At 33.4% G+C, this 24,892-nt stretch overlaps 3 protein-coding genes across 6 annotated transcripts in view; 1 reads left to right on the top strand and 2 right to left on the bottom strand.

Annotated features, from left to right (window-relative positions):
• Positions 1–1,670: 1,670 nt before the first annotated feature.
• Positions 1,671–10,460, bottom strand: LOC140437776 (ATP-dependent RNA helicase DDX42). Of its 2 annotated transcripts, XM_072527495.1 has the most exons (11): positions 10,329–10,460; positions 9,978–10,178; positions 9,679–9,829; positions 7,142–7,361; positions 6,795–7,082; positions 6,118–6,332; positions 5,612–6,037; positions 5,110–5,226; positions 4,779–5,047; positions 4,517–4,703; positions 1,671–1,869 (listed from the first exon to the last, which is right to left on the bottom strand). In XM_072527495.1, exons 2-11 carry the CDS (start codon positions 10,145–10,147, stop codon positions 1,801–1,803), a joined length of 2,112 nt encoding a protein of 703 aa, XP_072383596.1. In that variant the 5' UTR covers positions 10,148–10,178; positions 10,329–10,460; the 3' UTR covers positions 1,671–1,800. The 2 variants fall into 2 exon arrangements, with proteins under 2 accessions (XP_072383596.1, XP_072383595.1); XM_072527494.1 differs by having other exon boundaries at positions 9,978–10,385.
• Positions 7,884–9,283, top strand: Tcs1 (Threonyl-carbamoyl synthesis 1). The gene is made up of 2 exons (XM_072527496.1): positions 7,884–8,065; positions 8,499–9,283. The coding sequence occupies exon 2, from the start codon at positions 8,570–8,572 to the stop codon at positions 9,233–9,235; it is 666 nt and encodes a 221-aa protein (XP_072383597.1). The 5' UTR covers positions 7,884–8,065; positions 8,499–8,569; the 3' UTR covers positions 9,236–9,283.
• A 278-nt stretch (positions 10,461–10,738) lies between the features above and the next one.
• Positions 10,739–24,892, bottom strand: part of qtc (GRIP domain-containing protein quick-to-court) — a 56,657-nt gene continuing 42,503 nt past the window's right edge. For 2 of the 3 annotated variants that reach the window (XM_072527492.1, XM_072527491.1), the window contains exons 11-12: positions 22,857–22,946; positions 10,739–12,815 (exon numbers count right to left, since the gene is read on the bottom strand). In XM_072527492.1, the coding sequence (XP_072383593.1) occupies positions 12,618–12,815; positions 22,857–22,946 (288 nt within the window). In that variant the 3' untranslated portion in view covers positions 10,739–12,617. The remainder of the gene's footprint in view (positions 12,816–22,856; positions 22,947–24,892) is intronic. The other variant, XM_072527493.1, reaches the window with a different exon arrangement.

The raw sequence follows: 24,892 nt of genomic DNA, 5'->3' as shown, positions 1-24,892 counted from the left end.
CTTTCAATATTTTCAGTTATTTGGTAAGTTATCACAAAATATTTACTTCATATTATATCAATAACTTCATTAATTTCAACAGAGTGGAAATAAAAAACATTAGAAATTAGAATTCTTAATCCTCTTCGTCGTCAAATGGACTAATTTACTGCTTTACTTGAGGTAGCTTGCACTGAAGATTTCAGATTTTTGTAAAATTCCTAATGTATGGGAAGTGTAAATTCCATAAACTGAAGGTCTTTCTTTTTAGCTTCATTGGTATTACTGTTTGCATATAGAAGCGGCAATGCTATTATTTCATTTAGGACAGATTTCCTTTTCATAATGAAAAGTATCTCTCTAATATGTAGCTGTGTCTTATGCATATAAGTTATTGATATAAACTTTACAGTTCCCCTCCCCATGTTTTAGATCCAATTATAAAAAACTAGCTGACTTAAAATTAAATATTGTATCAAAGTTCAATTAGCTCCTCTTTTTCTAGTCTGTTAATTAACAGAAATCTCTGGGTAATGAAATGAATCCGGTCGAGGTGTCAATAGCGACTTTACCATTTCCAATATAACAACTGCTTTTTACTTTAATCATGTTGCAAAAACACTATTAAATAAGCAACGGTCTGACAATAGAATCACAGCTCCAGCAAAAATGTTTTTGATTATCACGAATATCTTTCAAAGTTTTGTCCAGTCCCTATATTGAGCTCCTTCTAATAAAGTTTGCAGATTATTATATTTCATTTTATTCGCATCTATTTTAATTTTATTTTATATTATTCTATTTTATTGTATTCTATTCTATTTTACTCTTTTATTTTAATTTTATTTAATATTTTTTTATTTTGTTTTACTCCATTTTACTCTACTTTATTTCATTTTATTTTAGTTTTATTTTATTGTAATTTTCCTGTTTTATTCTATTTTATTTTACTCTATATAATTCTACTGTATTTCATTTTATTCTATTTTATTTTAATCAACAGTTTCTGACTTACCGTTGAACTTAAAATTTACCTAACAATGTATATGTTGTCAAGTCTCCCTTTAAGGGAGACCTGACTTGTTAAAAGGTAACAAACATTTCAACGTTGTCGTTGGTGATCATTCAGCTCTTTGCGTTGCGTTTTCTCTCGTGAAATAAAGTCGTTGTCCATTCACCAGATGAACAGCTAAATTAAATACAGTGGTAAGCCGTTTGTGTATGGATAATGAAGAGATTCTCCAAACCGGCTCATGGATATATCTTCCCATCTGATATGTTGAAACTTCATTGTTATTATCTGGAGCCGTAATACCAAATACAGCTGTTTCGTTATGTCAATGCGCGCGCGCGTGTGTGTTTGGGATATTGTTAATCATAGGTTCCTTTGTAAGTCATAGTAGGGCGCCATGTATTAGTTATATTGCGATTTAAAATGACAGAAAAACTGTTTTTACGTCTTTCCGTAGAATTTTTTGAAAATTATCTTTTACACAAACCTTTCCCCGATAATAAACACGACAAAAAAATAATTAAACATTTCGGAGATTCATTTTTATTTATATAGATTTGTTTGAATAAATAATAAGCGCTGGTTAAAGTATGGCTTATTTAAGTATCAGATAGTATTATTTGAACAATGAATTTACCAAGTGGCGTACATTTATATAAGGAGCAATAAACTACAAGCATTTTCAAATAATGATTTTAATTGAACATTTGGTATTGAATCTATACAGTGAACTGACGATAAAAATAGTTTGAAAATTGAACGTGAACTGGAAAGGAAAATTATGACTAATCACAATTAAAAATTACATCTTATTCCCATCTAGATTTCTTCCGTGTAGGTGGGGGAGGTGGAGGTGGCTGATCCGAACTCGCTGTAAACTGAAAAAGAAATTTATATGTTAAAACTTTACATGATTTTTTGGTCTCCACTCATTAAACTTTGTTGAGTTAGATATGTACTCGAACTGTATCCAATAATCTGGTTTTTTTTAAGGAGAAAAATTAGTGAAACACGGTTTTCTTTCCTTGAGTAACTAAGGGACAAAATGACAGTAGACCTTATGTATAGAGATGTGAGAAACGGATTCTATCCGGCTCTTTAGGCAGTAAAAGAAATCGGCAGCTATTATAATAATATCTAGTAGTTGTATAATTGTTTTGAAAACTTAAAAATGTCCTATACTTTGTTTCAAGTTAAGAAAATAACATTGCGCTTATGAAGATCAGTGTTGCCAAAACTCTCAGGCACGTGTTGCTATTAGATTGTCGATATATAATTCATTCTAATCAAAGCCGTATTTAGCACTGTGTAGTTGTAGTTAATTAATATCACTTATAAAAGGATATGTATAGTTAAATACAAAATAATGCATTATAAATGCTTGTTTCTTTAATTGACAGATATAGGTACGTAATTATTATAGGTCTAATAAAAATAGTTAAATTTTACTATTGTTTAACATTACATATTTATTAACGCTTTAGATAAGATGTAACTAAAAAAAAAACAAGTGCAGCTTATTTTCATTTAAGTAATAACAACAATTACATACATAAAAATTTTTCCTTGTATACAGGGTGAATCACCACTAACGGAACGGAAGATTACAGCGAAAGTAAAAAAATTTAAAAAATTTTAAATGATCAGTTTGTAAGTTGATAAAAGCTACATTTTAAAATTATTTTGAAAAATACAGGGTGTCTCAATAAATTTTGGCGTATCAAAGTTATATTCTATCTTCTTCCTCTTTATAAGCAATCCTGCTTGTTCATTGGCGGATTGATACCTCTATGGAAGGTTGTCACTCCATCTTTTGCGCGGTCCACATGTTATATTATACGAAATTTTTCGCACTATTACCTAATTTTCACTTTTGCTGGACTATTATTTACAGACTTTTCGGATTTCGCACTTTGTGTCCGCCGATTTGCACACTATCACATAATTTACTCACTGCATATTAACATCATCCTCATCGTCTTTATCATCGCTATCACTTTCATTACTGTCACTGTCAACCGTCACATTTATTACCACTGGATCAATATCGTCCATCAACCCGTCAATAACCCAAAATTTTTGCTCTTCCTTAATAGCAAGTTTACAATAGCTTTTCCAGTTTTCCACTGTTACTACAACAAATGCATTTCTTATTAACTGTTCGATAGCGGCGGTCTTACAACTCTGTGTTGTGTGAGGCAATATGTCTTTTTACTTGACTCCATACCATTTCAATTGGATTTAACTCACAATGGTATGGAGGTAATCTCAGAATGGCAACATTTTTCTCTTTGTACATCTCGTCGATTTTATATTTTATGTATATTTCTTTGTACGTCTTTACGACTTCCATGAGCTCCGATTTTAAATAATCTTCTTCAAAAAAGATATCTTTCTCCAGCAACCATATCTTAATTTGATCTCGTTATTGAAGGCTTGTGCCGGAATCACTTCTCTCTTCGAATGGTACGAAGCGTTGTCCATCACAGTTTTCTCTGGAAGATTAGGAAGCAGCTTTTCCTTAAACGATTGTTTAAATATAGGACCATCCATCGCATCCTAATAGTTTATTGTAATTTTCGTTATTCTTGAACAATTAATTCGACAAATTTGTGTGTTTATATACAACTATCGTACCTATTATGCTTTGATTTGTGGTGTACCTACTGTGGAATGGAGTGGACAAATTAAAAGGTAATCAGATTTCTGGATTTATACCAGATACAGCCTTGCATCTGGGATCCAAAAAATAGTTACCATAGAGTTCGTTTTCTATGAGTTCTATGTTCTATCGTCTTTTAGTCACTTTGTGTTTACACAAGTTTTGGTAAACTGCATTTAAGTAAAAATAAGTTGCAGCGACCATCATACGTCCACGTCCATTTTGGTTCTGCCAAACACGCATGACTAAATATTTGGCAAGTGAGGAGTAGCGTATTGATTATTTGCTGACGAATAACAATTATTTCGGCAAAAGCGAAGCCGCATGACAAATTACACATAGCGAAGAACCGTTTTTTTTGTTTGCGCATCTGGGACAAAGTGAAATTGGCCACACTGTGCGCCTATATATAGAGATGGGATGATCGGATCTCATCCAGCTTTAATTATTCGGATTTATTTTTAGTTGACGAATCCGAGTAGCGAGAAGAGTGTAAAGTGCAACAAAAAAAACTCGAAAGTACAAAAAAAGTATGGATTTAAAAAAAACGGATCTCATCCGACTAGTGGGTCGAATTTTGATAGATGGTAATGATCTGGGCACCAAAATTAATTTATACGGATAAGGGAATTGAGAAATAGATCGAATAAATTGTCAAGAGCGATGCCGAGATAGTATTTGGCATATGATTTAGATGAATTTTGTGAATCTGGAAATAAGGTATTTATCGGATGCTCAGACAACTCCAGTGGCAAGCTAGAGAATATAGATGGTCCTTCAAATAAACTGAGCATTAAATTTGTTGTTTATGAACTTGTGGTTAAAAATATTTGCAAAATGTCTCTTTCTGGTTCTATATTTACCTGATTCATATATTGCGTTTTAAATGCAGCTTTCATTGCAGATAATCTATCAGTCGCCGGACCTCTGGCGGGTTGTGACTGGCCTACCGAGCTTGGACCACTGGCTTGCAACGGATTGGATGGTTTTTCTTTAAATCCCAAACCTATACCACCGACATTGGGATTGTAGTCCTTTTTATTCCTAAGTCTAAAAAGGAAAGTCTATATATTCACCAAAATAAAAAAATAATCACAAAATGCGCGAAAAGAAAAATAAGTATACCTTTGTTTTTTAAACCATGAACTTTGCATAGCCAGCTCCAACACCTCCTGCGGCACTTTTTGATGCGCCGATTCCAAATTCTTCACTATATGTCCAGCAAATTCCTTATCGCCGACAGTCAGTAGTGTATAGGCTGTTCCTTGCGTACCAGCACGACCTGTTCGACCGATTCTATGAGTGTGAGTGTCAATATCTCGCGCTAAATCGTAATTTACGACAGTTCTAACGTGCGGTATGTCCAGACCTCTAGCAGCGACATCTGTGGCTACCTAAAAGATGTCAAATACGGTATAAAAGATTTTAATGTCATTTGTCTACAGGCTCGTCTTACCAGTAGTGAGCATTCGTTCTTTTTAAAGGCTGTTATCACTTTATTTCGGTCTGCTTGTTCCATATCACCGTGTAATAGCAAGCAGTCGAATTCTTTAACTTTTATGTCTTTGGCTACCTGAAAATATGTTTTATTAGAATGTATGCACATATATAAAAGAAAATACACAGAATTCATTTTTACTAATGAAAAAACAACACCAAAATGGTAAATTTCTTATCAAAAAAAAAAGTCAGAAAATATTCGTTTATCTTGAGGTGGATATTAAAATATTGACCTTGTGTCAAAAATATCAAAGGCAGCATTTGTAAGTTTACCTTCTGATTTTTTATTTAACTACGGTTTTATATTAGATAGACTGACAGCGTTAGATCTACTGTTCTGGCCTGGAGATTTAGTAGTTCATGTTGACATCAAAGAACTAAACAGTTACCAAAAAGAATGTTTTTCGTAAATAATATCATGTTTAATAATTATAGAAATATAATCTAGAACAACTTACCATTTCAGCATCCAATATTTTTGTAACAAATACCAAAACCGATCCGGCAGACAGCAACTCCACGAGCTTATCAAACAGCCACTTCCTCTTAGATTCCTGGTTGGGTAAAAGCAACACATGCTGCGTTACGTCCTCGTTAGCTTGTCCTGTGGTTCCTTGTGAAATCTTCACTGGATTGGACAAAGCGTCTTTGGCCAATTTTTCAATTCTCTTCCTGAAAGTCGCCGAAAAGAGTAGAGTCTGACGATCCGGTCGCACGTGATTACAGACTGAACGGACCTGGGGCTCGAATCCGAGCTCGAACATTCTATCAGCTTCGTCAAGGACTAAAAATGTGACTCTTTGGAGGTTGGTTGAGCCGCTTTTTACGTGATCTATAATACGACCAGGTGTGGCCACTACGATTTCTGCTCCAGTTTTTAATGCCTTTAACAGAAAAATTTCAGAATTAGTTTTTCTGTAAACGATTTAAGAGGGATCTTATGAAAACATAATTTTTTTCTTACCAAACTTTGTTCCCATTTCGAGCCACCACCATACGCACATATAACTCTCAGGTCATATACTTTTGCAAATTTCTTAGCATCGTTGTAGATCTGAAGAGCCAATTCTCTGGTCGGTGCCAAAATCAAAGCTATGGGACCTTGTCCTTCCTCGACGGGTTTCTGAACCGCTATATGCTTCATCATGGGCCACAAGAATGCTGCGGTTTTACCACTGCCTGCGATACAAATAATACTAACCATAATGCATAATCCTATTATTATGTAATTGATACGTTCATTGACAAGTATATGTTTGAGAGCGCGAAAGAAGTTTTTGTACATCTGCCAGTGTTAATTATAGTAAAAAATTTGATTATTGTATTAAAATATAGGTTACTAATACTATTTTATCGCTTTTTTGCTTTAAGAGAACAAACTAGCTCTAGATTTATCAAATCTAAAGCAAGTTATTTAAATATAGCTAAGCAAGAGTACATCAATTGGCGATTTTTAAAAAGTGATTGAGAAAGCAAAAAATAGAGTAAGAATTTTTTTCAATATCAGTTAACTAATTAAATATTTGTTTGCCTTATTATATGTGTACAACGAACAAACAAATAATTCTTTAAATAGTAAAAATATAGTAAAAACTTTACATAAAACTACAAAAACTTTTGAAACAATTAAAAAGGATGTACCTGTCTGAGCTATGCCTAAGACATCTCGTCCTAGCAACGCACAAGGCACAGCTTGAGCTTGAATAGGCGTCGGTGTCGAATATTCTGCCTTAATGATAGCTTTCATAAGTTTCTCCTCGAAGCCAAAGTGAGCAAAAGAAGATACAGGTTTGGGTGCATTACTACCTGTTACAGAGATATCCAAAACTTTTCTTAACTCCTTTACTTGTTCGTCAGTGAGCTCATTTATGTCAGAATGTTCTTCATAAAAGACTTTTTGGAACGGTTGATATTCGATTGTGGAGTGATCTAGAAAAAAGTAGCTCAATATTTTCACTAACGTTACCGCGAAAAAGATAACACCATACCTATAGGGGGAAGAGGATCAATTATTTTCTTCTTGTCTGGAGCTATAGGGTTCCCGTCCTCATCATATTCTACTTCGGGGTAGTCATCATCTGTTTGTGGAACTCCCGCGTTAGGATTCTCTTCCATATATCGATAATACGATTCTTCTACATCTTCTTCTTCTAAATCATTACGGATGCCTTGAGTTGGTTCTGATTTCTGAAGAGATTCTTTATGGACCTGACATAAAAAATGTTTTGTCAATTATGTTCACACCTGGTTTCAAATTTTAAATAAAAAAAGGGGTTTAGGGTTAAAAATTTTTGAACACCCTGCTTATTCACTAGATTATGCATTCCTTCCATCAACTGAAAACAGAGTCAAAAATATCATAAAATTTCTTCCAACGAATAGGTGACAGAAGCTGTAGAGCAGAGTTTTTCATATGAAAAGAGAATATGATGAATAATAAAATACTTTCACTTTCAAATTGTGTTTGCTTTCATAGTAGACTAAGAATTTTTCAATACATCTTTGAACATCAAATTCAGATATTCAAAGATATTTTCATTCTTATTTCGAGAACCATGTTTTTAGACCATTTAAACTCCCATTTGTACAGTTAGCAAACTTTCAAAAATACCACCAACTATCACCAGAAATAAATAAATAAAATTTTAACATCACAGCACATAAATATGGATGCACACATATGCAAACTATTATACCAAAAAGATGACTCAAAATTGGTCATCTGTCAACTGTCTACATAAATTGACATTTAGGCTTATTGTCAGCATGGTAGAATTTAAATAAATACACTTTTTTAATAAATAAATAATAATGTTGATTTATTAGAAAAGTAATTTATCAATAAGGAAAACTTATCTCTCACGATATAAAAATAATTAGTATGGAAGTGTGAAACTAACGATTCTTTTACTGTAAGTACCAATAATGGTTTCATTTAATGTGTAAATTTTTTTATAAAGAGTAAATTTGGAATATAATTTATTATTAAAATATTAAGGACCTTTTTAGAGAGTATTGACTAATTGAACAAAACATGATGCAACATTATAAAGTTAGGTTATGTTATAGATTTACTTTCCAAGTAAAGATATAGATTTGATATATTCAGAAACCAAAACTTATGCATTGTTTAAAATAAAAACAAAGTGATAATCTAGATATAACTATTGTTCAAAATCTAAAATAAAAACAGCAAAACAGAGATAATTAGATCTAAACATTGCATCACATAAGGATGTGTTGAAAATAAACAAGATATAAAACATCCTACAGGATTCAAATTTTGTTTATTTCATAGATATTCTGTTCCCTATTCTTTATATAACAGTCTGTTTTTTATTACAGAATATGTAGAACAACTGTGACCAAACTCTAGAATTAATTTTTCAACTAAAATACCTCAACACAAATCAAAAATGAGTCTGCACATTCCTGTCACTAGCAAATCGGCAACAGCACTGGCAATTCAGTATTTGAAGAATGGATATGTGATAGCAGTTCCTACAGATACTGTGTATGGCATAGCATGTGATGCCACAAATAAATCAGCTATAGGTAATATGTATGATATCAAATGCAGAAATGAAAACAAACCACTAGCGTTATGCTTAAGCCAAGTCAGTGATGTTAAAAAGATTGGATATGTTAGTCACCTACCACAAAACCTCCTGGATTCCTTACTTCCTGGACCTATCACCATAATACTACCATGTGTTGATAAAACGTTGGACCATTCACTTAGTATTGAAGGAAAAGTTGGGGTAAGAATACCTGATTGCAATTTCATAAGAAGTTTGTCCTCAGGATTAGGGAAGCCATTGGCATTAACAAGTGCCAATTTAAGTAATGAGAAGAATGCTATAGAAATTGATGACTTCAAAAACATCTGGGAAAAGCTACCAGTTATTTTTGATGGTGGTAAGTTAAAGGATGACAATAACGCATCCACTGTGGTAGATTTGTCAGAACCTGGCATTTTTAATATAGTAAGGAAAGGTGTTTCCTGTGAAAGTATAGTGGATGTGTTAACTAGGTTTAGTTTAAAAAATAAACACAACGCATGTGATATTAAGCAAGTGTAAATTATTGTATTAGAAATAAATTTTTTAATAAAAACTCCATACAGCTGTATATATTTTTATATCCTCTATTTTACAAATACTCAAATCACAATCCAAGAATGGAATGAATCATTTTTTAAAGATTACAATGAAAATGGCTGACTAGAGATATTACAAATGTGGCTTAGCAAATCAATACTCATACTACAAAATTACAGCAGCGCATATTGTTTAGAGAAGCCATGATAATAGATGAAAAACAAATGCAAAAAAAAACTTAGAGGAAAAAGAACTTGTCTTGAAAAGCTTGCAATAACAGTAAATACTGGTGCTCCAATCTTAGAATATATAAAAATTACACAAGATATGAAGTGATCAGTAAAATTTATGTAATATATATTATGTAGTATACTACACTAGCCTAATTTTTTAAATTAAAGCAGGAATAATACACAATAAAATACCTGTTGTTCAATTCCTGCCATGTAAGCATCAAGAGGATCATCTTCATCGTCCTCATCTTTCTTTTGCATCATTTCCAGCCTAGTAGGACTCCCTGGTGCTGGAATATAAGCCAAATCTGGAACAGCTTCTTCTTCGTCATCATCAAAATACCTAAAATTTAATTATATTAGACCTACACAAACAAACATTCCACTATGCTCTATATAGTCTAAATAATCTATGAATATTGCATTTATACTAATATATTTACAAAATTAAGTGTTGTAGAAAATACAATAATAAATATTTGAATACATACTCATCTTCAGTGGCAACTCTCTTCCTGCTACCACCCCAAGCTGCAGAGAGTGCATTTTGACTAATTGCATTCATAGTAGAATATCCTTGTTTGGAAACACCACTGCTTGGCGGAGGCACTGCATTGTGTCGTTTTTGATTTGAGTGAATATTAGCATAATTAAAAGCCATAATGTTTCTTATACTTTATCAATTAAATGCCCTGGAATATAAAATTTGTAGATCTAAGGTACTTTATCGGTACATATTTATTTATCAAATACATGTGTTAAGTTGGTTCTTTTAAAATGGACCATTGCAATAAAGAAAATATTTTATGAACGAAAATAGTAATATACACTTTTTATTTTACCATTTAACAAATTTAATAGTTGTTCTCGGCTTGTCAAAATGACATTGATTGGTGGCAGCTTGATTTCTAAAACTTTCTTCTTTTCTGTGAATCTCTGCTATCTGAAGGTAGCTGTTAAAATAAAGAAATTGGCCAAATTTTCGATCAGCATTTTTTAATTTACCTACTTGTAGGTAGATGGCGTCGTCCGCTATTTTCGGAATTATTAAATTTATAGTTTTTTAAATTAATAATGTATACTGGATTCAATGGTCTTTTTATAATTCCTTACCTAGGTATTGGGTTGTTAAATTTATCGTAGAGTGGATCATATTGGTTGTAGTGCCTTTCCTTATACAATTTTTTATATTGTTTTACGTTATAGAAAAAACAACTATCTTATCTTGTGCTCTTCAATGAAATAAAACAAGTTTTAAATGCCTTGATGCAACTTTATTGAAAATTTTTAACAAAAATAGACTGTTTCAGATGAAGTAAGAAATGATATCCGTTAAGTAGCTCCCGTTATTGCCTCGAAATAATTTGTCCATCTAAACAGAGTCTATGTATATAAAAAAATGTAAAAAGTAATTATTGAAATACAGCCAAAAATGTTGATTTAGCTTATTAAAAATATCTAGTTTTTAAACGGATATAAAAGTAAAGCCGTTGGACAAATGATATCAGTTACAGTTACTGCTGGATATAAGATATAGGCTGCCCACGGTTGAATTATGTAATTTTAGAAGATCCCTCTACTTTAGATCGAAAGTTACCTACGTGTGCACATACGACCATGTCGAAGAGTAGATAAGAGACATAAGTAGGTATAAGCTGGTTACATGTAATGTATGAATCGATGCCATAGTTGTCAAGAAACGACAAAAAAGGGGGTGGATAATATTTTAATGCGCACTAGTAAGTCATTCCAAAAGAAATGCGACTCTGAATAAAAACGGAAGATTAGGGCAGCACGTACAGGAGATAATTCGTAGGACTCCGTGAACCTGGGAGGAACAAATCCGAAAGGAGAAGGTTTCTTTATTCTGTTGTGCAATTGATCGTGCTCTACGTACAGAATAATAAACAATCAGAATGCCCACTCTTTTTGTAAAGATAAGTACGCGCATTTCGTTCGCGCAGACGGAATCAGCCATGTTTTAAACGGAGCCAGTGCTGTTCAGTGAAATTTTATCTGGTGTGCATAGAAAAATTAATCCGGTTTAATTTATTTACGGCAACCATAGACATAATATGCACTATTTTATTCGTACTTTTGGCGGTAAACTTCAAAGGCGGCATCTGAGTGTGGGCATTCTGATTGTTATTTATTCTGTGGTAGGGGTGTGGCATGTGCCTCGGGAACCAATGCACTACCAAGATTTTGGTAGTTCACAAGATGTGTTTGGATACACGTCTTAGTAAAGGAAAGAATATACGAAACAAGAAATGAAAATACGGCAATTTAACGTCTAAAAAGAAGGGAAAGTACGATCACAATATGGCAAGAAGAATAAAACCAGATGGGGAGTGAACGAAGTCGTTGATTATGAACCTGAAAAATAGAGTGATTGCGAGTAACACAGTCTGGATAACTTTCTGCATAGGTGCTCAGAGAACATGGATGCTTCAGGTAATATGTAGGCAGGTTCGGTAAGGCAGAAAACGACAATTTTTGTTCTGAAAAATGTCGAATACTACGACTATGTCTGTTAGTATGTGGTGTAGATAGGCGGCCGACTGGAAAGGGAGCTGGAAGTCAGGCTATAATTAATTTTGGAAATTGTGGACGAGATGCTACTATTTAAAGAAGACAATAGAGGAAAAAATAGAAGGACAGGAAAAAATGCGACACGTAATGAGACAGCATGTACAGGTACAAAAGTCGGGTATAAAGACAGAAATGTTGACAGAGGGTGAGAGAGCAAGAGAGAGGGAGGGGGTAGGGTATGGTATTCTATGAGTGTATATATCTATGGTATAGAGTGTAGAAACGTGTGAGACTGAAAAGGCAGATAAATGTCGTGCCGATAGTTCTTTGTTCTTGAGTCTTCATTAGAACTGCCCGGCCGATAGTTCATAGTTCAGCGGGAAATTTTGTAGCAGGTAGCTGTACGGCATTCGAGGCCAATGATGGCCTACCAAACTTTGCCTTACATTTCATTTCCGTTTGTCGAATAGTAAGCAAATAACCTACGTTTTATATCTTTAGAAACATTTTTTTAAATAATACTTAATTCTTAACAATTTCATAAAGATTTAAATTCAATAAATATATAACTATATTTAGGCACTAATTATTTTAAATCGTTAGGTTTGTCTAGCCCGTTCTATACTCGAAATTTCATTGGAGGAAAATCCTAGGATGCTTTGGATGGCCTTGAGGTGACCTTGGCTATTTTCTTTATCGGTAAGGAAATAGTAAACGGCTGATTTTAAAAATTGTAACGTGATTTCGGGGTCTATTTTGTTTTTGTTTTTGGCTTCCATCAGCTGCCGGTACATCGCCTAAAATAGAAAAGAAATACAATACCAATCATGACATACAAGATCTGCATTACTATAATTTGGGCTGAAATATCTATATAAAACAGTTATGCACTATATGACAAAACTCTTTGATGTAACTCTCGAATTTGTTTTTATCTTTGTAGATATTAAGAGACTGTGTAAACATGCAAATAGAGCGTTAAAAAGTAATTACATACACTTAATTTTATTCACGTCTATGAATGAGATACGAAACATAAAATCTATTGATTAAAACCTTTTACTTTTCCTCTATAAGATCACAAATTACATTGTATCACCGAATTAATTATTAGTTTTTGTAATTGGGTACACATTCCGTACACATCCCCAATAGGGGAAGGTTTCCTAAAATGACATAGCATGTAAAATGACATGCCGCAAAATGACACAAACAAAAGAGCCAAAGTGTACGCAAAAATTTTGAGACGTTTTTCAATTACGTTAAGTGAAGATGAAGAAAAAGTTGTTGAGCACATACTGTTATTAGAGTCTAGATTGTTTGGGATAACTACTATAGACACAGACATAAAAAACTTGCATTTGAATTTGCCACTAAAAGTGGCATTTCAAATAGATTTAAAGATCGCAGCGCTGGACGAGAGTGGCTGAGAGGATTTCGTATGCGACATCCTGAAGTATCCTTGAGGCAACTTGAAGCTGTGTCTGCAGCTAGTGCTATGGCATTTAATAACCCTTAAATACAAAATGTTTTAATACATTGGAAACGACCCTGGAAAAGAGAAAATTGAAGTTCATTGCATTTATAATTTGGACGAAAGTGGTTTGTCCAGAGTAAAGAGGCCTCCAAAAATTTTTGAAATAATTGGAAGAAAGCAAGTTGGATCGTTGACTAGAGCCATAGGAGGTCAGTATGTAACATATGTCTGTTGCATGAATAGTATACGTAATTTCGTACCGCCAGCTTTGATTTTCGCTAGGAAAAATAGAAGAGGAACTTGATGCTTTACCTCCTGGGTCCTTGGGATTATTTCACGAAACAGGATGGATGACAGCTGATACTTTCATTTTGTGGTTGGAGCAATTCCAGAATTTGGTTAAGGCATCACTCGAATCAAAAGTTTTATTGCTTCTGGATGGACACACTAGCCATAAATCACTGAAAGCATCCAGCCGCTTAATGCTTTCTTCTTTGGTTCCCTGAAAATAATTTATAACCAGGAATGTGCACTATGGTTAAAAAACCATCCAGGACGAGTAGTCACACAGAATCAAAACGGCGAATTTTTCAATTCTGCTTACAGAAAAGCAGCAACAATAAAAAATGCTACAAGCCGCTTTTTGAAAACGGACATTTACCCATTTAGCCCAAGGATTTACCCAGACGAGTTTTTTAACCAGCTAAGAGCACAAATAGAATATTAGAAACAAGCAGTACAGAAGAAAATACGGTTAATTTATCAGAAAAGTCGATCAGAAAAGAATCAGAAGAAAGTAGTGTTATGGAAAAAATGGCGCAACAAGAGCAAGATAAAACTCACAATAAAGAAAATGAGACCAGAGATGATCAGAAAAAGAATACGAAAGAAAATGAAAATATACCAAAAAAAAAGAATTACATTGCACGACATTTCTCCAGTGCTTGTAGCAAGTGAAACTAGAAAATGAAAATATAGACAAACTCCAAATTAGGAGTAGTTGTTGGAGGAATGTAGAAAGAGAAGGAAGAAAAGAAAAGACATGAGAATATTTATTGATTTAAAAGGAACGTTTTAAGTAAGTCAAATTTCACTGCACAAACAGAAAGCAAAGAAGATCTATTTGCAGCCGAAGATCATGAGAATGATGTTGCTTGTCCTTACTGCAATGTTTTAGTTAGAAATTATCGATTCAGGGAATGCAGGATTAGTTGCATAAAATGCAAGAATTGGGCACATTGTGTATCTGCAAAAAATGCCTCAAATGAAAAGTATGTCATTTGAGGATACTTTCCCCTAAATAAATATTGTATACAATCTCGACACCTATTCTTGGGAATAGGTTGAAAGAAACTCGAAAGTTATTACATCTAAAAGATTTATTCAACAAATCAACCAGGAAAATAAACACTTATCAAGGCAGTAGCTGTAACTACTAAATAACATGATGTTACATTACTACTATAAAAAAAACTTTACCTTCGACCATTTGGAATTAGATTAACCCTTTTTTACATTCGACACAGCTTTATTTATGAACATTTCAAGTTTTACTACTTTAAATTGCACAAGAATCCCTTTTAAAATAAACCCTTGACAAAGCTTTAACACGTTAAACGCCATGACGAATAATATTGTTTACACAAGGAATGACGGAGCCAGGCTGGACAGCAAGAATCGACAAGTCGATTAGTACCGTTAGCGAGTTCAAAATTAATTTTACGTTATTTTCACTATTCTATTTCATAGTACAACTCTTATTTTTTTTTTTTCATTTCAGGGCCATAGAATCCTAATTTTATTATTTTTTGTCTTATAGAAACTCAAAAAGTCGTTAATTTTCGCAATTTTGGGATTAACAAATTGAATTGTTTAAAAACTATTCCATGAATCGCTTTGACTACAAAAGCCTCGTTTTAACACAAAATTGAAAGTTGTAGAGTAATTTTTTGCAAAAGATATTAACAATTTATTACATTTTATATTTTTTTAACCTTTATTAATAAACAAATGCACCAAATAACTTTTACCATAGCTTGTTTTAAACGTTTTTCAATAAACTAACCGATTCTTTTCATTTTTTGATAAATATAATGGTTTTAACTTACAGACAAAAATTCTAAAGATCGGCCGTTTTCCACTTAAATTGTTAATAATAAAATATACGAGAAACATTTGGTTGCATTTGTTAAATTTTTGTTTTTCTACCCATATAGAACCTAATAAATTTGTTAGATAGTAGTTACAGAGACTCTCAAAAAACACTGCATTTTTGCTCATTTTCTGAGCTGCAATGCTTACAAAAAAGCCGAATTATCTTATGTTTTGATAATTTGCAACTTCTAATAATCCAAATAAATTAAATAATTTTTAAATTAAATTAAATTCATGCTAAAATAATATCCTACAGAAATATTGAGATAACTAACATGCAATGAAAGAAATCTGTTCCTCAAAAAATAGTGGGCATCATGTTCTAAGTAATATTTTTTTAAAATATTTTGTATATATTCTTTAAGAAATATATTTTATATTAGGAATTAAGGCTCTAATAAATAAGACTCAGATTTTACAATAAATGTTTTCTCATCGTCTCTACAAATACTGTATATTTTACGAGACCACTCCGGGACAGCTTTCAAATGAATAGAATTCGCTCCAAATATATAAAGCAATTTTATAAAAGGAGTACTAGTTGGGTCAAACAAAAAAAAAACAATGTACAGAATACTTTAATTTAATAATGCTTGAGTCAAGTCAAGGATGCTGTATTTTTCCCATGTGCTTGAATTAAAAAATAAAAATATAAAAAAAATAAAAGAATAAAAAAATACAAATATCTGAGAGTAACACTGACTGCATTATCAGAGAAGGCACTAATGCCGTTTCTCGATCGATCGATGTTCTGTGAGAGATTTGGGATTGCATGTCGCGCTTTTGTCCCTGTTTAGGATTTTTATTTTCCTTTTCAGGGCTTGACTATTATGTACAAAGCCTACCTTGGGGTGTTGTGTTTGATAAGGAAATAGTTGCAGACAGATTTCATTGTGCAATGAGATTGGGAAACCGTAAAATCTCTCTCTCCAGGGTTAGAAAGTGGAAGTTTGGTTATGGGAGTGCGGAATGCCAAAAATGTCAAAGGGGTGGCTTCAAGGGATCTGCTTACTTGTCCGGAAATTCATCAATGCAGATTTGTAATAGGATTGACGGTGGGTAAAATTTTTTAACTTTGAGTTTTTGGACTCGTACATTTCCGAAGGCCGAACGAGAATTTTTTATGATATCTTGTGCTCTGGAATATTCTTCGTTGATGGTTTTGTAGCTAAAGTTTCTGTTTCGAGAGTTATTGATCCTCTCAATAACTGTGGGAATATTTAAGATGTTATGGATTTCGCTGGAGGGAAACTACCACACTTTGTAGTTTACGCAGAATAATGCGTTCGGTACTCAGGAGTTTGTGTTTCTGAGAGGTATTTAAGACGTATTTAAGAGTAGATGGCCAATTTGTAGGTACTTTATAATGGGTGGAATGATGTGACTCAAAGATTCTGAATGGCAAGAAGGTGAAAAATTGTGAAAAGTAATAGTTTTAGGTATTAAAAATGGGTTTAATGGGTTTAATAATAAACACCAACAAAACGAAGTATATGATAATAAGCACGCAACCACAAATCCTATGACCACTTGTTATAGAAAACGACGTCATCGAAGCAGTGAATGAATTTGTATACCTGGGAGCGCCCCTTAACATTGAAAATACTACTACCGCAGAGATAAATTACAGAATTTGTACGGTCAAGAGATGCTATTTTGGGCTCAATCTCCTCCTTAAATCCATAATTATATCGAGAAATACAAAAATACAACTCTACAAAACAATAATACGCCCAGTCCTAACATATGGTTCAGAGATCCCGACTCCAACAAAAAATAAAGAAAACATGTTAGGATGTTTCGAAAGAAAAGTACTAAGGGGAATCTATGGAACAGTGAATGACAATGGAGTGTGGAGAAGACGATACAACTTCGAACTTTATAGAATAAACCAGGAACCTAATATCGTAAAACATATTAAGATAGGACCTCTGAGCTGGTTAGGGCATGTAATGCGGATAGAACAACATTACCCAAATTATTTCAAGATAATCACATTTAAAAACAAACAATACTCATCAGATTTCATTCTTTTTAAAACAGTAGAAATAGAGTAAAATTTTAACGTTAAAATTTTACTCTAGATTAAAAAATTTAACGTTATCATTTTACTCTTCTTCTTCTTCTTCGCGCGACTAGGATTACTCCTGTTTGTCTGCCTCTTATTCTGTTTCAGTCGTTGTTGACTGTACATTATCTTTCCACCTTTTTGGCGGCCTTCCAACGGGTCTTCTGCTATACGGCTTGTTGTTTTTACAGATGTTCGCTAATCTATCTGGTCCCATTCAGTTTACATGTTCGTTCCAGTTTTTTTTCTTGTTTTTATTCACCTGTTAATATTTTGAATTTTGCATTGTTCGCGTATACTTCTGTTGGTTTGTCTGTTTCTTAATGATATGTCCGCTATTGATCTTAATACTTTCATTTCGATATTGCTGATTTGTTGTTTCGTCTTTCTTGTATCGGTCCTTGTCTCCTCTGCATATGTTAGGATTGGTCTTACTGTTGTCTTGTATACTTTCATTTTGCTTTCCGTGGTCAGATATTTGTTTCTCCATATGGTTTCTCGGAGGCAACCACTTACTCTTGCCGCTTTTGATGCTTGCCTTGTGGTCTCTGTTCTTATATCCCTGTCACTAGTGATCTCTACTCCTAGGTAATTGAATTTCATTACTTGTTCTACAATTTTGCCGTCTATTTTTAGTTTGCATCTACGCGGCTCTTTACTGATCACTATACATTTAGTTTTTTCTACTGATATTCTCATATTAAGTTTGTTTGCTGTGATATTGAAGGTGTGGAGCTGCCTTTGTAGGTTATCTTCGTTATCAGCAATTAGTACTGCATCATCGGCATAGCATAGTATCGTGATTTTATGCACTCCCATGTGGTATCCGTGTCGTTTTCTTACTTCGTGAATTATTTGATTCATCACCATATTGAATAACAATGGGCTGAGCGAGTCTCCTTGGCGGATTCCTCCTTTTAGTTCTATGCAATCTGTTTCCCCTGTTGGCATTATAACTCTGGTCTTGTTGTTCTTGTTAATTTCATTAATTGTCCTTATTATCTGATGGTCTATTTGTTTAGCTTGTAATTAATTTAAGATGTCATTTCGCTTCACCCTGTCAAAAGCACTTTTTAAATCTACAAAGCACATGTATGCTGGTTTTCCATATTCAATAGACTTCTCTATTATTTGTTTGATAATAAAAATTGCGTCTATTGTGCTGCGATTCTTCCGGAAGCATTGTTGTTCATCTGCCATGTTCGCTTTTTCCTCGATTTTATCTTTTATGACTGCCGTTAACAATTTTAATGTACTATTCATCAGACTAATGCCTCTATAATTTTCAGGATTTCTCGAGTTTCCCTTTTTAAGTATCGGTAGCAGGAGACTTTCCTTCCATTCCGCTGGTACTACTCCAGTATTTATTATATCGACGAATAATTTTAGAAGCCATTTGCGTAGTGTTGTTCCTCCAGATTTTAGCAGTTCATTGTTTATCTTATCAGGACCACGTGATTTTCTGTTTTTTAATTTTTTTATTCGTTCTTGTAGCTCTTCTTCTGATATTAGTACTCTATCGTGAGTTTCGTTAATGATTATTTCTCTGTTCTCTTCTTCTCCTTCTCCATATAATTTCGTGAAATGCTCAGTCCATTGTTCCTCCGTAATGTTATCTATGCGTACAAATTCATTTATTTCTGTTTTTTGTCTCCTTATCATCTTCCACACCTTTTTCTGGGATCCATAGAGGTCGTATTCCATATCTTTGGTAAATTTCTCCCAGTGTTCTTTTTTGATGTTATCTATTTCTTGGTTTACTCTATTCCTGATTGTCACGTAGTCTTCTCATGCCTCCGATGTCTTCACTCCTTTGTATGTTAGGAAAGCTTGTGTCTTTTCATTTGCTAGTGCTTTTACCCTTTCGTCGTACCATGGTGTTTTGTATTCCCGTTTATTTCTGTTAACTTTTCTTTTACCTAAAGCTTCTTCCGCTGCTTGTAGAATACATTTTTTAATAATTTTCCAGGTTTCTTCTATATTCTTTTTAGTCTCTAGGTTATGGCTGTTTAGCTTTTCTGTTAGTCTGTTTCTATACAAGTTTTGTGTCTCTTCTTCTTCTAAGCTTTCTATGTTTAACTTTTCTTCTACTTTTGTATTTCGCTTGCCTTGTGTGGTGATTGCTATATCAACTTACTTGAGAGTGAAAATTTAACGAAGTAAATATTTAGTGTTACACCAGCGGTGAGAATACAAGCACGAAAGAGGAAATCCTCAAATAAGAGCGAATGAAGATCTTAAAAAATCATACTGAAATACAATTGACGTAACAGCATTAGGTATAGAGTAATGGAAAAGACAAAAATAAATTTGGTAGATTGACAGATTATTTCCTGGTTTAACATTTCTGTGGGGACATCATTACTTATATCATCTTCTACACCAGTTCTAATACTCAGCCACATAAAGTCTTGATATTACCCAATACAACAAATATGCCCATATTTTTTGAGTTGTTTTGAAAATTAATTATTTAACACACTAAGTTCGCCGTAATGCTGTTTTTTAGATTGTATATAAATTAAGTTCACTAGTATTGAGACATGCAAAATTTAAATAAAATAATGGACTGTCTACATTTTTAACAAGTGCTATTATGCATTCAGCCAAACAGTATCAAGTTAAAAAATATATGTTATACTTAAACTGAAATAAATTTATATACGTAGATAGTTTTACCGCCGACAGTGATATTTTTTGTATTGAATCGACATATTATATAAAGACTATTCCAGAAAGTTTTATGTTTTATATAAATTCAAATAGTTTATGTATGCGTAAGCCAAAGATAACTTTTGAACATTTAACATATAATTCAACAGACAACAGTAAAATGGTGACTAAAATCACAGAATACTCCTTCTTTGCTAAAACGCAGACTGAAAGATAGCCATAGCTAAGAAAAACGCGCAAAATCAATGAACTTTGCGTGGTCATCGTTCCAACGGAATATTCTTTGCCCAAAGATCGCAAAATAGTGGTAGAGAGTGTAAAAGGCGAGTCGTATCTCGTTTCTTTGGTGGAGGATTCGGGTCTGTTCATGTGTAATTGCATTTGTGCGCTTTTTCTTGGCTGTCAATTATACTATATAGTATATTTAGTGTCAGTATAATATATTGACACTATGTATATTTTATACTAGGAATATTTTCCAAAAAGAATATTCCTGATATGAAGAACTCATATAAGTATTATTGCTTCAATTATTATTAAAAGTAATACATTGTTTAATTTGGCCTCGAAAACTGATAGGAAAGGTTTCAAAAACAAAAACAAAACGTTACGTATATATTACGAAAAACAATTATCATTAATATAATTGGTTTTCTTCAACATTTTTACTATTTTATCTATATGTAATTAAGGTGGTAGATAAATATACTAACAGTTTAAAAGTTTTGTTTATTGCTAAATTCAATATCGTTCATGTTACTGGTACAGAAAACGGAAATGTAAACTTTCAAAGATAAAATGGACATTTTAAAAAAGTTAAATAGTGGAGAAAACATGTACAAATTGGCAAAAGAATATTCAGTTTGAAGTGTTACTACGAGGGTGGATTGATATGCCTAAAACTAGCCTTTGATAGAAAAAACAAGTTTTTTGGAATTAAATCGATTTATTTCTCAACATAGTCCCCTTTTAGATCGATACACTTAGTAAGACGATGTTCCAATTTTTTTTATCCCATCCCAATAGTACTTTTGCTCGAGCTCTTCAAAATAGGCAGAAGTTTCAGCGACGACTTCATCATTTGTTGCGAAACGGCGTCCTCCGAGCCATTTTTTTTAGGTTTGGAAACAGGAAAAAATCACTGGCGGCAAGATCTGGGGAATACGGTGGGTGTTCAACCAATTCATAGCCCAATTCGTGTAATTTTGCCATGGCGACGGCCGTTTGGTGAGCCGGTGCATTGTCTTGGTGAAAGAGCACTTTTTTGCGTTCCAAACCGGGGCGTTTTAGACGCAATTCGGCATCGAATCGATCCAATAATGCTGTAGTACTCACTATTGATTGTTTCGTCTTTTTCCAAGTAGTCGAAGTGGATGATGCCCTTCGCATCCCAGAAAACAGTCGCCATCACTTTGCCGGCCGAATGTGCACTCTTTGCCTTCTTCGGCGATCCTTCGCCGCGTTTGCGCCACTGTTTCGATTGTTCTTTGGTTTCCGGTGTGTAATAATGCACCCAGGTTTCATCAACGGTTATAAATCGGTGAAAAAAATCCTTCGGATCATGCCGTATCATCGCCAAAAGCGTCTCCGAAGTGGTCACACGTTTTTGCATTTGATCGATTGTCAGCAAACGCGGCACCCATCGCGCGGATAGCTTTTTCATGCCCAAATGATGGTGAATGATGTTGTGTACGCGTTCGTAGGAAATGTTTAGGACCTCTATTAACCGCGGAGCTTAATTCGACGATCTGCCATAATCATGTCATGGACTTTGTTGATCATTTCCGGCGTGGTGACTTCATTTGGCCTCCCGGGAAGCTCATAATCAAAAACACTCGTACGACCACGAACAAATTCAGCTTTTCAAAATTTTACTGTTGCTAACGAAGGTGCAACCTCACCATAAACTTCGTTCAGGTCGGCTTTGATAGATGGCGCTACTTGATACCGAATTGGTGTCGGTGTTGACATTTGCCATTTATGACATGACGTCTGTCAAAATTTTAAGGTTTAAAAACAATTAGTTTGGTTTTTAAAGCCGTCAAAAGCAAGCAAATATAAAGTTTTTTGAGTTTATGCAATCATAACTTTTAATTTTAATATCCTCGGACACGGTGAAATTTTGACATGAGGATCTACCGTATACGATAGTAAACTCTTAAGATATTACTCCATATTAATATATCCGGTGCGTCTGGGGAGAGCTTTTGCTTTTCGTAATGTATAGACGCATCTTCATCATAATTAAAATATTTCACATGTTTTTAAATTTCAAGAGAATCCCTGAACACCCATGATTCCATTTTTAAATATTTATTATACACATTATAAAGACCTAGACCTATACCTAGAGTGTAAATGTAGTACTAAAGTATGACTGTTTAACTTTTTTATTTTCAATTTTTAACCTGACACTGTTAGTTGAAAGCCAATGAGGTGCAGAACTTTACTTTTTGACGTGTTTACCTTTCTTGCACCAAGTACCCACAAAGAAAGTGCCTCTTTTGCACTCAAAAGTGGCTGTGAATTATTAGAAGTTGTTGCATACTCAACGTCCTGAAAAAGGTATTATTTTAAGCAAAACACACACACTGGTTAGTGTAGTTAAATTTTTATACGGAAATGGTTTGAAAATGAAGCTTTTTGATTAATCAAATAGAATGCAGATTAAGAAGAAAGCTTTAAGTGCAGGTGATAAAGAAAAAATGAAGTGGAAATGATTCTTAAAAAGAGTATTATGTAATATCTTATTCTGGTTAATCTTTATCAATTTATATCATAGTTCAATATCAATGTTCGTCGATAGTTTATCATGTTATCCGCTGGAGTGGTAGTAAACAGAATCTCTTTCGACAACTTGAGATATGCGGACAATATCTCGATAATAGTGGAGAATATTGATGACTTGCAGAAAATAATTTAGAAAGTTTATACGTCTTGCTTACATTACGATCCTTATATTAAGGAGTTGGACCATGTTTTTTTTTTATTGCCTTTAAGTTAACTTTCCAAACACCTATTTTTCTTTTACGGTTTTTCTTATGTCACATTCTATTTTTGTCCATATCTCATTTTTAGTTCCTCCTGTAGTTGTGTGGATTATCACAGACTTTTTTCTAAGTGTTTTTTGTTCTATAGTCTAATCTTTAATTTCAGTCTTTTAGTGCTTGATTTTAGTACGAAACTAGTAATGTCTGTTTACCACAATTATTAAAACACAGGTTTTTTGTTGTAATCGACAAGCGAAAGTTGATTTATGGCTCGTGAGCAATAAAACCTAAAAAAGACGCTTTGACAACAGCTACCAGTAAATACAAAATTTTCTTTGACAGATTAAAAAGTGTTTAAGTAGAATCAGATACTTAGTTTTGTGATTTATTTGTCACGGAAATTTATGGAAAATATTCACAGTAATATTCTGAAGAGATCAGGAAGAATATCTTCCTAATATCAAAACCAAAACATTTAAGTTTAAATTTATAACTGAAAATATGTATGAGATATTTAGATTTTTGTATAAAGTCACTGACAAAATACAACTAAGTAACTTGATACACGGATCATCTTTTTATTGATGTTGAGAGTGATCATCGACGCGGGTTGTACACGGAGAAAAAAAGAAGAGTATAGACGTCTTGGAAGAGAGGAAAAACGTATCCATCGACATAAGAAGAGGGAATACGAACAGAACACTCTCAATGTGATACAAAGTTTATTTGATAAAAATGAAACGGGGAAATACTACAAATCCTTAAATAATAGCCGTCGAGAATTTAAACCTCGATTAAAAATTTGTAAAGACACTAACGCTGAAATTCTACATGATAAAAACTCAGTTCTTAACAGATAGGACAACATTTCAGAGAACGTCTAAATATAAACGATATTGGAGGAGATTACAACATAGACAATCAACAAAATCTACAACGTCGACGACACAGTGAAGACCCAACAACAGAAGAAGTGTCAAATGCTATCCTAAAACTCAAAAGACAATAAAACCCCAGGAATCGATGAAATCTGTTCGGAAACGTATAAAAATGGTCGTGATCAACTTTTTGTAGCTTTCCATAAACTGATAGTACTTATATGACAGAATGAATTGGTACCAGAAGAGTAGCTAAAGGGAATAATATGTCCGTTGCATAAAAAGGGTGATCAACTGGAGTGTAAGAACTATAGAGGCATTACTCTGTTAGCATCTGCGTATAAAATCTTCGGCAATGTATTGTTTGAAAGACTTAAATATTTTACAAGGGATATTGTTGGTTAATATCAATGCAGATTTATTGATGGAAAGTCAACTACACATTAAATTCAAGCACATAGGCAGAATCTAGAAAAGTCACTAGAATATAACATGGATACACACCATCTCTTCGTCGACTTCAAATCAGCCTATGACAATGTGAAAAGAACTGCATTATATAATGCAATAATAGACTTTGGGATCCCACCTAATTTAGTTAAGTTGACCCAACTAACAATGCAAAACGTAAGCT

This window comes from Diabrotica undecimpunctata, chromosome 3, assembly GCF_040954645.1.
Source record: "Diabrotica undecimpunctata isolate CICGRU chromosome 3, icDiaUnde3, whole genome shotgun sequence".
In the NCBI taxonomy this organism is placed as follows: Eukaryota; Metazoa; Arthropoda; class Insecta; order Coleoptera; family Chrysomelidae; genus Diabrotica; species Diabrotica undecimpunctata.
Note: the sequence above shows the minus strand (reverse complement) of the source record. Positions and strands in the feature narration are given on the sequence as shown.

Excerpts from the sequence above, each read along its gene's own strand:
- Tcs1 (XM_072527496.1), top strand. The coding sequence starts at position 8,570 with ATGAGTCTGCACATTCCTGTCACTAGCAAATCGGCAACAGCACTGGCA.
- LOC140437776 (XM_072527495.1), bottom strand. The coding sequence starts at position 10,147 with ATGGCTTTTAATTATGCTAATATTCACTCAAATCAAAAACGACACAAT. Across the intron at positions 7,362-9,678 it reads TGGCAGGAATTGAACAACAG|GTCCATAAAGAATCTCTTCA; the intron begins GTATTTTATTGT and ends TTTTTATGTCAG. Across the intron at positions 6,333-6,794 it reads CTTAGGCATAGCTCAGACAG|GCAGTGGTAAAACCGCAGCA; the intron begins GTACATCCTTTT and ends TTTGTATCGCAG.